Raw genomic sequence first — 13,437 nt, forward strand, 5'->3', positions numbered from 1 at the left:
CCGGCCTCCTGGCTTTGAGTGGATATATCTGATGTTTTTCTGGGCTTCAGCTGGCAGCGAGATGGAGACCCCCCTCAGGAAACTGGACCTGAGGCCCAGAATGGATTAGGCTGCCTGGTAGAGGCAGAGCCCCCAGCACCCTAGGGGCAGAGTGGGAAGGGCAAAGGGCCAGGAAGCAGCCCTTGCCACCAGCATCCTGTGGGAGGTTGACTCCCATCTTGATGGGGGTGCCAGTCCTAGAACCTCCTCCTCTCCTCCCTCAGGACACCCCGAAACCCACCACCCCCGTCCACCTCAGCTCCCCCGAGATGGACTGAATCAGTCTGCTGGCCAGACAGAGAAGCTGGAAGCCAAGGTGGGTGTCGGGCCAGAAGCCAGCAGACCAGGCAAAGAGCCCCAGGGCTCTTTGGGGACAAATGGGCACATGAATGGTCACACTGGCCAGGGAACGTGGCCCTGATGTGCGCAGGGGCCCAGAGGACCCTCCTTATGTTTCTAGTATCTTGGGTTCCCGCAGGGTGGATCTCAGTCCTATATCCAGTCAATGCATGGATACCAATGGGCACCCATGCCAGGTGCTCACCCCAGTGCCCGCAGACTGCACAATGTAGGGATGGTCTAGGGGCCATGAACTCTGATTCTTGTACAGCCATCAGCTCCTGGGCAGGCCAGCTGGAGGGGGGGTGGTCAGCTCTCATTAGGTCATCCAGACATGTGCAGTTTAGAGGTTATCAGAGCCAGTGGAGAGGGGTTCACCTCTTTGCACAAAACACACCTGCAGCTCCACCCAGACTGACCCAGGACCTCTGCCCAACTGGCTAGAAGGAGTCGGGCAGTCTCCGGTGGCCAGACGTCTCCTTTCTTGGGGTAATCAGCTGTTCACTGGGCTCTCAGATGAGAGTTCTCTGCCCTCTGACCTCAGCCACCTGGCAAGCTGAAGTCGCTATCACTGCTGAGATATGAAAAGGAAGGAGGTAGTGAAATGGGCTGCAGAAGATGTGAGTCTTGGCTCACAGCTGACAGCTGGCGGCTGGAGTTCTGAGAACTGAATTCTGAAGTGTAATGGGGAGTCCAAAGTGTCAAGAAGGGGCTAACCAGAGGTTAGAGGTCATATCAGACCTAGAAAGGAGCCTTTCATTGTATGGAGGGACGGAGGCTGAGAAAGGGAAAGGGACATGCTCATGGTCGGAGAAGAGATATGTAGGGATCCAGTTGGAGCTTGGGCTCCGCATCCTCAGCACAACGCTGCGCTGCCGCCTCCATGAGCAGGAAGATGGGGTGGGAGAGCAGGGGGCGCAGTAAGCTCTGAGACGCAGAAGCTTGGGCTCCCAGCAGGCAGGGAGAGGTGGGTGAATTGCACTGGGTTTCTGCTCTGCTGTGGTGCCATGGTGATGCCTACAAGGATGGAGGAGGGAGGGAGAGAGAAGAAAGGAAATGAGGAGGGGAGTGCAAGGAGCCAGGAGCAGGGGGCTTGCGGAGAGGAGGATGAGGGACCCAACACCTCTGATGCCACACTGGCAGAGTGAGGTCTAGGGTCCAGCTGCTCATGCCCACGCTCTGGCATGGTATGGCCAAAGTCAGGCAACTGCTTAAGATCCATCATGGGTGAGCAAATTTGGCAGTGATTCTAGGGCTGATGCTCCTCTTCCAGTTAAGTGGTGTGTTTTATGCAGCATTTAACTGATGACTGCTGCCCTCCACAAGGCTGGTTGGCCCTCCCAATGGCAACTGTTGAGCCTTGAAAATGTGATCAATTCTATCTGTTTACTCCCTCATTCCCAAAGCCAGGCATCAGGGGTGGAAGTTTTGTGCACCTTAATGGGTCAAGAGCTGCCGTCAAAGAAAAGTTAACCCTGAAGGGAGAGCTGCCCCGTCTGGACTGGCTTCTGGGGTCAGGCCCTAGCAGAAGGGACCAGTGAGTAGACCTGGCCAGAAGGAGCGCCCTCCTCATTGCATATGTGAGGCCTCAGGTGCCCAACCCCACAGCCCCCTCCACATACCTTCCACTCCCCAATATTATCCCCTCTCCCTAACCAGGGCTCTACCAGCTTCCAGGCCCAAAATCACAAGATGGCTCTGCTCCTCCCTCCTAAATCTCTTCCCCAGCATCCCTCATTCTCTCCCTCCCCTTCCGTACTCCTTGGCCAGTGGTAAGTTCAGAAAAGCCTGGTGTCCAGGAATCCCTCTCCCCATTTCTCTTTCCTTGCCTCCCCCAGTGGTTCTCTCCCCTCCCAGTTGCTCTCACGAGCCAGATCCCCAGCCCCTAGGGATTGGTCCTGGGCGCTGGCAGTCAACAGTCTGGCCTGCTGTAATAAAGGCTCTGACCTCATCCCTTAACCCTTTGAGCCCAGGCTAACATTTTCCTCTCCCCAGTGACAAATGCCTTGGCACGTCCATGTCTGTCCTGTCACCTCACTTAGCTTCCCTGCAGCCGGGTGAGGCAGAGTTTCCTCGGTCCATTTTACAGACAAGGATGCTCTTGTCTATTTTTCTCCTATGCTCTCCAGCCAGGCAGGGCCTCACTCAGGGGTGCAAGGACCTGGCAGATGAGATGTGGGAGCTCGAGGGAGAAGAGGCGCCTCTGGACCATGCTCTGGACCTGGTCCTGACCCCCACAGGCTCACCTTCAGGCTCCAGAGTCTGAAGTTGAGTACACACGCGTACATTTATTTCACAGGTATTTACTGAGCAACTACTATGTGCCAAGCCCTGGGATAAAGCACTGAATGAGACAGACACAGCCCCTACCCTGCCCTTTAAAGGGCTCCAGCAGACCCACCCTCTTCCCACAGCGCTGTCATCACACATCACATGGATATACGACAGACACTGCCGCGCACACAAGGAGGCCAGATTCTGAAAGAAGGACCAATTGCTCATCGTTAACTGATTCAAAGCAGGGCTTGAGTAAGCTAACTGAGGCGGGCAAGGAGGCTGGCGAACCCCCCCAACCTCTCAAGAGCAGGAGTAGGGTTGGAGAGGTTGGTCTCGGAGGCAGACGGCCTGGATCCAAATCCTGATTGCATCGCTGATGAGCTGTAAGGTCCTTCAGGTCATAATGCCTCAGGTTAGGCCTTTTGCAAACTGGGATAACAGGACCTACTTCCCGAGGAGTTGTAACAGATTAGATCGAGTTTATAATGGTTATGTATATAATGCTTAAAGCCATGTCTGGTATATAGTATGCAGCCAGTAAATACCAGTTACTATAATATTAGTAATTTTTCTTTGCTGCTATTTATGTGTAAGGAGTATTGGTAATGTTATTAAAGGCTTCTAACAGCTTTCACCAGGAGACCACAGTCCTGGAGAGAAGCGCCTCCCTGCTTTCTCACTATCTTCCTGAACTCCAGGCGAAACACCCTCTGAGGATGTCCCTACCCATCACACAAAGCTATGGGCCCACCTCCACCATTCCCAGCCTTGCTCAGCAATGCACATACCCTCACACACAAACACTCATCCTAGGAGTTCACCCCATCCCACAGAAGGGCCAGCAGGTCAGGACGGTCTTTTACCCAAGGTCACATAGCAAGACAAGAGCTTGCAGCTAGGCAGAGGCAGTGCCAAGGACTGCCTCGGGGGTCTTCCTGCTGCGCACTGCAATCCCCATGGACAAACTCACTGCATATGTGAGCCCCAGCCCCCATGGGTGCCTTCACAGGACGTGCCCTGCAAATGCAGCTTCAAGCCCCCTTTTCAACCAGCTGGCTGTCCTGAGTCCCTCCTTTTTAGAGATTCTAGAGCTACCACTGAACCCCGCACCCTAACCCTCAGCCTAGGGCTGGTCTCCCCAGGGGAATCTGCCACACTCCTGGGAAACCAGGTTCTTTCACAGTCACCGTCTCACTGATCCCACAGGAGCCTTGGGCAGGTAGAAGACTGCCCCACGTCGACAGTTAAGGAGACTTGGACAAGGTCTCACAGAAGGGACTAGAGCACATCTCCAGGAACCTTCTCCTGAGCTCTTTCTCTGTCCAAGAGAGGGCTGGGGTGAGGACCTCTGCTTCTGATACAGAGGAAAGGCAGTCATTCATTGAAGGGTGTGTTCTTGGGCTGCATCATAGGAAGATCTAGACAGTGGCAAGAATCAGGTTCCAATTCTCTGAAACCTCTGGTGACTTCTCTTCCTGCCACCTGTCCCAGGAGAGAGGCCTTAGCCCTCATCTGGCATAGTTGGGGCAGAGGGGTTTTGCCGAGGTGTAAAGGACACAGACTTGGAGCCTACAGGTCCGGGTCAGAATCCCACCTCCGCCACTTCTGTGGGACCATCAGAAATCTACTTTGCACCCTGAGCCTCAATGCCCTTATCTATAATATAAAGATAGAGCATCCCATGGGATGTCACTGAGGTGTCCTGTGGTTAAGGGAAAGAATATATATTAAGTACCTGCCATCCAGGAGGCATTAATTATGGTGGTTAGCAATATGACTATTAAAATGGAAGATCTGATGGCCGGGCGCAGTGGCTCAAGCCTGTAATCCCAGCACTTTGGGAGGCCGAGATGGGCAGATCACGAGGTCAGGAGATCGAGACCATCCTGGCTAAGACGGTGAAACCCCGTCTCTACTGAAAAAAAAATACAAAAAACTAGCTGGGCGAGGTGGCGGGCGCCTGTAGTCCCAGCTACTCGGGAGGCTGAGGCAGGAGAATGGCGTAAACCTGGGAGGCGGAGCTTGCAGTGAGCTGAGATCTGGTCACTGCACTCCAGCCCGGGCGACAGAGTGAGACTCCGTCTCAAAAAAAAATAAAAAATAAAAAATAAATAAAATGGAAGATTTGGAAGGGATTTCCAGACATCAAGGCAAGGGACTGCCGGCTTCTTCACCTCCAAGGACCCCTCTAAGAGAGGTCCTCACCTCCAAGGACTCCTTGAGTTACTTCTTCTCACAAGCCCCCTGTTCTGAAAGCGTTTTTTAATTCACCAAAGTTATAGCTAGCCTTGCAGTGAGCACCGTGTTCCCACCCCGAGTTGATGTCATTTCCAGCCCCAAGTGAGATCATGTAAGGGAGCCTTCAGCCTTGCCTCAGGGACCTGGGTTCTTTCTGTTCGGCACCTTGAGATGTTGGTTTCTGTACTCTGTAAAATCTCCCCAGACACCAGGCTTGTCCAACTCCTCCATTACAAATGAGCAAACTGGGAACCAGAGCAGAGGCGTGCTTGGGGTCTGGAGGGGAAGGGGCATGGTGGGAAGAGGCTGGGCATTGGATCAGGAGAAGGAGTGGAGAATAACAACAGGCCTGGGCGCAGTGGCTCATGCCTATAATCCCAGCACTTTGGGAGGCCGAGGCGGGCAGATCACTTGACATCAGGAGTTTGAGACCAGCCTGGACAACATGGTGAAACCCTGCCTCTCCTAAAAATACAAAAATTAGCTGAGTGTGGTGGCAGGAGCCTATGATCCCAGCTACTCAGGAGGCTGAGACAGGAGGACTGCTTCAATCCAGAAGGCAGAGGTTGCAGTGAGCTGAAATCATATCACTGCACTCCAGCCTGGGTGATGGAGTGAGAGTTCATCTCAAAAAAAAAAAAAAAAAATAACAATAAGGCTTTAACTTTTTAACTGAGTGTCTGTTTCAGTGCCAGGCACTCTGAACGGTATCATCCTCACAGCTGGGGATGAGGGCAGCAGAGGAATGAAAGATTGACTGGTTGCTGATGGTCACACAGCAAGGAAGGCTCAGTGCCGAGCTTCAAACCCAAGACTGGGAACTACAAGGCCAGGACTAGGGTGAATCAAGCAAGGCACTCGCCTCGGAGCAAAATGTAAGAAGGAGACATAAAAATACTCACTGATCGGCCGGGCGCGGTGGCTCAAGCCTGTAATCCCAGCACTTTGGGAGGCCGAGACGGGCGGATCACGAGGTCAGGAGATCGAGACCATCCTGGCTAACACGGTGAAACCCCGTCTCTACTAAAAAATACAAAAAGCTAGCCGGGCGAGGTGGCGGGCGTCTGTAGTCCCAGCTACTCGGGAGGCTAAGGCAGGAGAATGGCATAAACCCGGGAGGCGGAGCTTGCAGTGAGCTGAGATCCGGCCACTGCACTCCAGCCTGGGTGACAGAGCAAGACTCCGCCTCAAAAAAAAAAAAAAAAATACTCACTGATCAAGAGAAATAATATCATAATAATATTTTTTTAAATCAAATAACAAATTCCAGCCCACAGGCTGGCTGGCTGTTTCTGTAAATAAAGTTTTATTGGAACCAGGGTCAGGATTAGGGTGAGGTGAGTGAGAAAGGGTTACACAAGTACAGGGTGGACCCTGTCTTTATTTAACATGTTGTTTATCTTGGATTTTTTTTGCATTCACTTCAATTTTTGTAAACATTACATTAAAATATTTTCTTGATTACTAAGTTTTCGGGCACCCCTTACATTCTGCATGGGAGGCAAGTGCCTGATTTTCACCTTACCCTAGTCCTAGTCCTAGCCTGCTGAGGTATAAGGAGTCAAGCTTTTTTTTTTGAGACGGGGTCTCACTCTGGCACCCAGGCTGGAGTGCAGTGGCATGATTGCAGCTCACTGCAACCTCTGCCTCCTGGGCTCAAGTGATCCTCCTGCCTCAGCCTCCCAAGTAGCTGGGACCACAGGTGCCTGCCATCGTGCCTGGCTGATTTTTATATTTTTAGTAGAGACAGGGTTTCACCAAGTTGCTGAGGCTGGTCTCGAACTCCTGAGCTCACGTGATCTGTCTGCCTCAACCTCCCAAAGTGCTAGGATTACAGGCATGAGCCACCGCGCCAGGCCTAAGGAGTCAAGCTTTAAAGGCTGCACCATGCCCAGGCAGATGAGAGGCCCCTGCAGCAGGGCAGGGTGCAGCCTCTCAGGCTAGCGACTTCCTCTTGTCTAACTCAGCCTTTGCAGGTCTTTGTCCAGGGCCCAGAGCTACAGAGCTGATCCAAACTACCAGGAGGGTATGGCATGGGGGGCAGTACCCAACCTAGGAGCCAGGAGACCTTGGACTAGACAATGTAGTAGTAGGCATTCTACTCCCTTTTCTCTGGGCCTCAGCTGCTCCCTCTGAGCAATGGGCATTAAGTAGCACTGAGCTCAGAAGATGACAGTGACAAGAACTGCACAAATTCTCAAATTCTCAAGGGTAGTGTTTACCAGTGGCCTCACTGGGGAGAGTGCCAGCCTAATCCCAGCCTCCAGCCCAATGGCTGACTTTGTTTAAGGGAAAGGGTACGGCAAAACTTAGTAATCAAGACAAATCATATTTTAATGTAATATTTTTAGAATTCAAATTAGCAAACTATGATCCCCAGGCTGGCCTTCAGTTCTTGTAAATGAAGTTTCATTGGAACAAACTGCTTGGGTTCAAATCCTAGTTCCTACCTTCCTTGCATGATCTCGTACAAATTATCTTGCTTGGCCGGGCGCAGTGGCTCAAGCCTATAATTCCAGCACTTTGGGAGGCCGAGACGGGCGGATCACGAGGTCAGGAGATCGAGACCATCCTGGCTAACACGGTGAAACCCCGTCTCTACTAAAAAATACAAAAAACTAGCTGGGCGAGGTGGCGGGCGCCTGTAGTCCCAGCTACTCGGGAGGCTGAGGCAGGAGAATGGCGTAAACCTGGAAGGCGGAGCTTGCAGTGAGCTGAGATCCGGCCACTGCACTCCAGCCCGGGCGACAGAACAAGACTCCGTCTCAAAAAAAAAAAAAACCAATTCTCTTGCTTTTCTCAGCCTCAGCTTCTTTATCTATAAAATGGAAACAATAGCTGAAATGAGCCGAGATCGCACCACTGCACTCCAGCCTGGGTGACAGAGCGAGACTCCGTCTCAAAAAAAAGAAAAAAAAAAAGAGAGAGAGAAAAAAAAAGATTAAATGAGATTATGCATATAAACCCTTTACAGCAACTAGTACTCAAGGGGCACTCAATAACAACAATGAGCGTTATTATTACTAGTTGCTGTTGTCATAGTATCAGACATTTCTTTTTTTTTTGAGACGGAGTTTCACTCTTGTTGCCCCAGCTGGAGTTGCAATGGCACAATCTTGGCTCACCGCCATCTCCGTGTTCTAGGTTCAAGCGATTCTCCTGCCTGAGTTTCCAGAGTAGCTAGGATTACAGCCATGTACCACCACGCCTGGCTAATTTTGTATTTTTAGTAGGGACAGAGTTTCACTATGTTGGCCAGGCTGGTCTCGAACTCCTGACCTCAGGTGATCCACCAGCCTCAGCCTCCCAAAGTGCTGGGATTACAGGCGTGAGCCACCGCGCTCGGTCAAGAGGTAGATCTTTCTAGGCAGCCTAGCACGCTCATCGCTACACATCCTGAGAGTTAAAGGAGACCTACTGTGTGCCATGTGCCAGGGCCATTCTAAGCACCTTACATGCATTGATTCATTTAATCTTTATCACCTGAAAAGAGGCAATGGTCTTGCTAATGCGTATTAATCCCATTTTTCAATTGAGGAAACCTAGGCATATGGAAGTTATATCACTAGCAATAATCACACATCCAGTGAACAAGATAGACTGGATTCAAATCCAGACAGTCTGGCTCCGGAGTCCAGGTTGCACATGCCCCCTCATGTGCAAACTGTCCCAGACACACAAGCACACACTGCCAGCCACGGTCCTTGCTCATTCTGTCCCCCACTGAACTCACCACGCTGAAAGTGACTTGCGCACACTGAGGGTTCACGGCAAGCCATGGAGATGCCCTCAGCCACAAACCACCCAGGTCACCTATCACAGCAGCCTGTCACAGGCCAGGTGCCCAAGGAACACCAGGGCTCAGTGGACCCTTGACCAACATCTCTCCCTTGGAATTTTCCCAACAGTATAGCTCCTGAAAGCCACAGCTAAGGGTCAGGGGACCATCAATCTCTTCAATGGACAGATGGACACCTGAGGCAGAACAGGAAGGGACCCACCAAATCACATGGCCGCAAAGCCCCTGGCTGAGCTGCCTAGACCCTCACCCTTCCATCTGGCTTCACTGTGGCTGTGGGGGCCTCCTGCCCAGCCAGCAGGTTGTTAAGGGCCGTGGCCTTTCTCTTTACTCAGCCTTAGTACCTGGACCAGATTCCAGATCCAAGAAAAGTCTGGGGGATCTTCCCATTCCCCTTGCTTCCCCCCACTTAGCTGGGGCCCAGGAACAGAGCCAGGAGAGGGAGGGAAGCCTCCCACGCCCCATATGGGACCAGACCCCCCTGAGCTAGGAGCTGAGGCCCTCATTCCTGCTTCCTGCTTCTGCCCCAGACCTTCTATTGGTGGTGGTGGTGGTTTTTTGTTTTTTTGTTTTTTTTTTTCTGAGACGGAGTCTGGCTCTGTTGCCCAGGCTGGAGTGCAGTGGCGCAATCTCGACTCACTGCAACCTCCGCCTCCTGGGTTCAAGCAGTTCTCCTGCCTCAGCCTCCCGAGTAGCTGGGACTACAGACACCCGCCACCGCGCCTGGCTAATTATTTCCATTTTTAGTAGAGATGGGGTTTCACCATGTTAGCCAGGATGGTCTCGATCTCCTGACCTCATGATCTCGCTGCCTTGGCCTCCCAAAGTGCTGGGATTACGGGCCTGAGCCACCGTGCCGGCCTGCCCCAGACCTTCTTACTGCCAAGTGAGTGTCTGAGTCCAGCCCAATTTTCCCTGCTGCCCTCATAGAGAATTCAGTTCAGCCCCAAATACCACCCACTACATACATATGTAAACCCACACGCACAGAAAAACGTGCAGAAAAAAATATACACACGCACATACCCCTAAGTTCCCTCTGTTCCCATCTCTGTTTCTCTTCCCAGGAGCTCCCTTTTCTTCCCATCTCTCCTTATTAGTGGAAGAATCCCACTAGAGCACCACATACCCAGGGAGGGTGAGAATGGGTTCTTTTCTTTTTTTCCTCTTTTAGGACACATTTCTGTTCTCGAGGGTTCTATCATACTCTCTCTGTCACCACGGCCAAGCCTTGCAGCTGCTCAGAGCCACAGTTGCCTCACAGCGAGATGGGCGTAATAAGAGCCCTTTCTCCTAGACATGTACAACAGTTAAATTAGATAATTCGTTTAGGTGGCGAGCACTGTGTCTGGCATGCAGTGACTACTCAGTAAGTGAGGCCTTTAATAAAGTTGAGTGAAACGCTTTGAGAATTTGGCAGGACTGTATACAAAGTGAGTTTCCCAACTCCTGCCACCCGAGTTACGTAAGACAGGAATTTGCGGTCATTTCCCAGTGAGAAAATTGAGGCCAAGAGTCTGAATGGTAACACTGGAATGAAGATTCAGATCCCTGGATCCCAAAGCCACTCCACGCTGCTGGCAAATCCACTTATGGCTGGGAAAGTGCATGATAAATGACCATGAGTGGGCATCAGTAAGGGAGGGCGATGCTATCTGCTCGGAAGCTCTGCAAGGGCAGGCGTTACATCCCCAGCATCTTCCAATAAGGGCTATCAGAAATGTCCAGTGGCCCAACCAAAGCCCATGTCCTCTCTTTTCAGGTGATGACTTTCCTCTGAGGAAGCCCTGTAGCGTGCCTGGAGGAAGGGCTCTCCAACCCCAGCCCCGCCCAGCCACCATGAACACCTCAGCCCCACCTGCTGTCAGCCCCAACATCACCGTCCTGGCACCAGGAAAGGGTCCCTGGCAAGTGGCCTTCATTGGGATCACCACAGGCCTTCTGTCGCTAGCCACAGTGACAGGCAACCTGCTGGTACTCATCTCCTTCAAGGTCAACACAGAGCTCAAGACAGTCAATAACTACTTCCTGCTGAGCCTGGCCTGTGCTGACCTCATCATCGGTACCTTCTCCATGAACCTCTATACCACGTACCTGCTCATGGGCCACTGGGCTCTGGGCACACTGGCTTGCGACCTCTGGCTGGCCCTGGACTATGTGGCCAGCAATGCTTCTGTCATGAATCTGCTGCTCATCAGTTTTGACCGCTACTTCTCCGTGACTCGGCCCCTGAGCTACCGCGCCAAGCGCACACCCCGCCGGGCAGCCCTGATGATCGGCCTGGCCTGGCTGGTTTCCTTTGTCCTCTGGGCCCCAGCCATCCTCTTCTGGCAGTACCTGGTAGGGGAGCGGACAGTGCTGGCTGGGCAGTGCTACATCCAGTTCCTCTCCCAGCCCATCATCACCTTTGGCACAGCCATGGCCGCCTTCTACCTCCCTGTCACAGTCATGTGCACGCTCTACTGGCGCATCTACCGGGAGACAGAGAATCGAGCACGGGAGCTGGCAGCCCTTCAGGGCTCCGAGACGCCAGGCAAAGGGGGTGGCAGCAGCAGCAGCTCAGAGAGGTCTCAGCCAGGGGCTGAGGGTTCACCAGGGACTCCTCCAGGCCGTTGCTGTCGCTGCTGCCGGGCCCCCAGGCTGCTGCAGGCCTACAGCTGGAAGGAAGAAGAGGAAGAGGATGAAGGCTCCATGGAGTCCCTCACATCCTCTGAGGGAGAGGAGCCTGGCTCCGAAGTGGTGATCAAGATGCCAATGGTGGACCCGGAGGCACAGGCTCCCACCAAGCAGCCCCCCCGGAGCTCCCCAAATACAGTGAAGAGGCCGACTAAGAAAGGGCGTGATCAAGCTGGCAAGGGCCAGAAGCCCCGTGGGAAGGAGCAGCTGGCCAAGCGGAAGACCTTCTCACTGGTCAAGGAGAAGAAGGCGGCTCGGACCCTGAGTGCCATCCTCCTGGCCTTCATCCTCACCTGGACACCGTACAACATCATGGTGCTGGTGTCCACCTTCTGCAAGGACTGTGTTCCCGAGACCCTGTGGGAGCTGGGCTACTGGCTGTGCTACGTCAACAGCACCATCAACCCCATGTGCTATGCGCTCTGCAACAAAGCCTTCCGGGACACCTTTCGCCTGCTGCTGCTTTGCCGCTGGGACAAGAGACGCTGGCGCAAGATCCCCAAGCGCCCTGGCTCCGTGCACCGCACCCCGTCCCGCCAATGCTGATGGTCCCCTCTCCTGTATCCCTCTACCCCAGTCCCCAGGAGAGGCCAGTGGGAAGTGGGCAGGGGCTGCATCCTCAGCCCCAGGGCCCTGCTCAGGCCTCACCTGGCTTCCCAGGCCCCTGGGTCACCTTCCTGGGCAGCCCAGAGAGACCCTGCCAACTTTCCAGACTTTGCTATTCCCAGGCAGGGAGGGAAACCTGGGGAACTGGTTTTTCTGTTCCCTGCTAAGTGAGAATGGGCTCTTCACCAGGAAGAAGGCCCGGGAGGAGGATCCGGGCTTTGGACTCCTTGTTTGCCTTTAGGCAGGAAGTCAGGAGCCAGCAGGGCGGGCCAGGAGAAAGAAGGCTTAACATTAAGTATTCCTTGGCCCAGCGGCCGCCCGGATTGTGGTGTAAGATGGTGCGCCGTGGGGGGCACAGTCAGGAACTGAACCGGCCACTGGGAGAAAAGCCTGACTACAGGGAGCTGGGGAACCCGACCTGGGGATCCCCTCACTTCATAGGCAGAGCCCGACCACCTGGGCCCTAGGCATACTCTCCAGGATTGTCCAGACCCCCGACATATGTCCCCAGAGGGTCCCTAGGTGGGTCAACTCCAAGGCAAATGTCCAAGCATCAGCAAGACAATGACACTGGAGGGGTCCGGCTTGGCTAGTCACACATCAAGTCCCAAGGCAGCAACAGGACCGGGAGCCAGGTGTGCTGACTGTCCTACAGTATCATTTTCCTGGGAGTGGGAGTCAAGTGTGTCTGCTATCCAGCCCCACATCCATACCTCCTGCCCCAGAGAAGCCTCAGTCCCTCCCTCCTGGCTCACAGCCACCACCTGGAGGATCTGCTCCATGCAGATGTAGCCAGGCCTCCCGCATGCTGCCTGCCTCCGGCCCTGCCCCACACAGGCCTGGCCCAGCCAGCAGGTTCTCTCCTGTGAGCTCCCCAATCCAACCCGTGCATGGCCTCCCAGCCACCCGGATCTCCAGGCCCAGCCTGGCCCCAAATGTTCTTTCCTTCATCCTCAGCAAGTGCTGAGTCTGTGAATAAAGCCACATAACCAGCGGGCACTAAGGTGCCTTCCTCCCTGTGTTGGCTCGAGGCCTTGGTCTCAGGCCAGGGCTGGATGGGGCAGGGAGGGCCCAAGTACTTTGGAATGTGGGCCGTGGCCCTGAAACTGGTTCTAGGAGGGACAGCACTGCATGGTTGGATCTACTAAAGCCTGGGGACCCCGGCACCACGGAGTCCCTGGCTCAGGTGAGTGGGGCTATAAAAGGCAGACTTGACCTCTGAAAGTGAGGCAGCTAGGTCTAATAAACCACCCCTGCCCACATCCCTGCATATTCTCTATTGGCTCTGCCATACCCAGGGAGAACAGAACTCTTCCAAACCCCCACTTCCACATGAGGAGATAAGGCCCAGAGATCCAGGAGGATTGTTCAGGGTTACCCCACAAAGCAACACCCAGACTTCCAGGTAATTCATAGCCTCCTGACCTCTGGACTCTTCCGTGAGTAGATGAGAGGCCTAAAGT

The 13,437-nt window shown here is 53.6% G+C and overlaps 1 protein-coding gene across 1 annotated transcript; it reads left to right on the forward strand.

Moving 5' to 3' along the window:
- The first annotated feature begins 275 nt into the window (after positions 1-275).
- CHRM1 (cholinergic receptor muscarinic 1) lies at positions 276-12,977 on the forward strand. Its single transcript, XM_033206053.1, has 2 exons — positions 276-355; positions 10,455-12,977. The coding sequence occupies exon 2, from the start codon at positions 10,532-10,534 to the stop codon at positions 11,912-11,914; it is 1,383 nt and encodes a 460-aa protein (XP_033061944.1). The 5' UTR covers positions 276-355; positions 10,455-10,531; the 3' UTR covers positions 11,915-12,977.
- The last annotated feature ends 460 nt before the right edge of the window (positions 12,978-13,437 follow it).

This window comes from Trachypithecus francoisi, unplaced genomic scaffold, assembly GCF_009764315.1.
Source record: "Trachypithecus francoisi isolate TF-2019V2 unplaced genomic scaffold, Tfra_2.0 Lachesis_group8, whole genome shotgun sequence".
Classification (NCBI taxonomy): Eukaryota; Metazoa; Chordata; class Mammalia; order Primates; family Cercopithecidae; genus Trachypithecus; species Trachypithecus francoisi.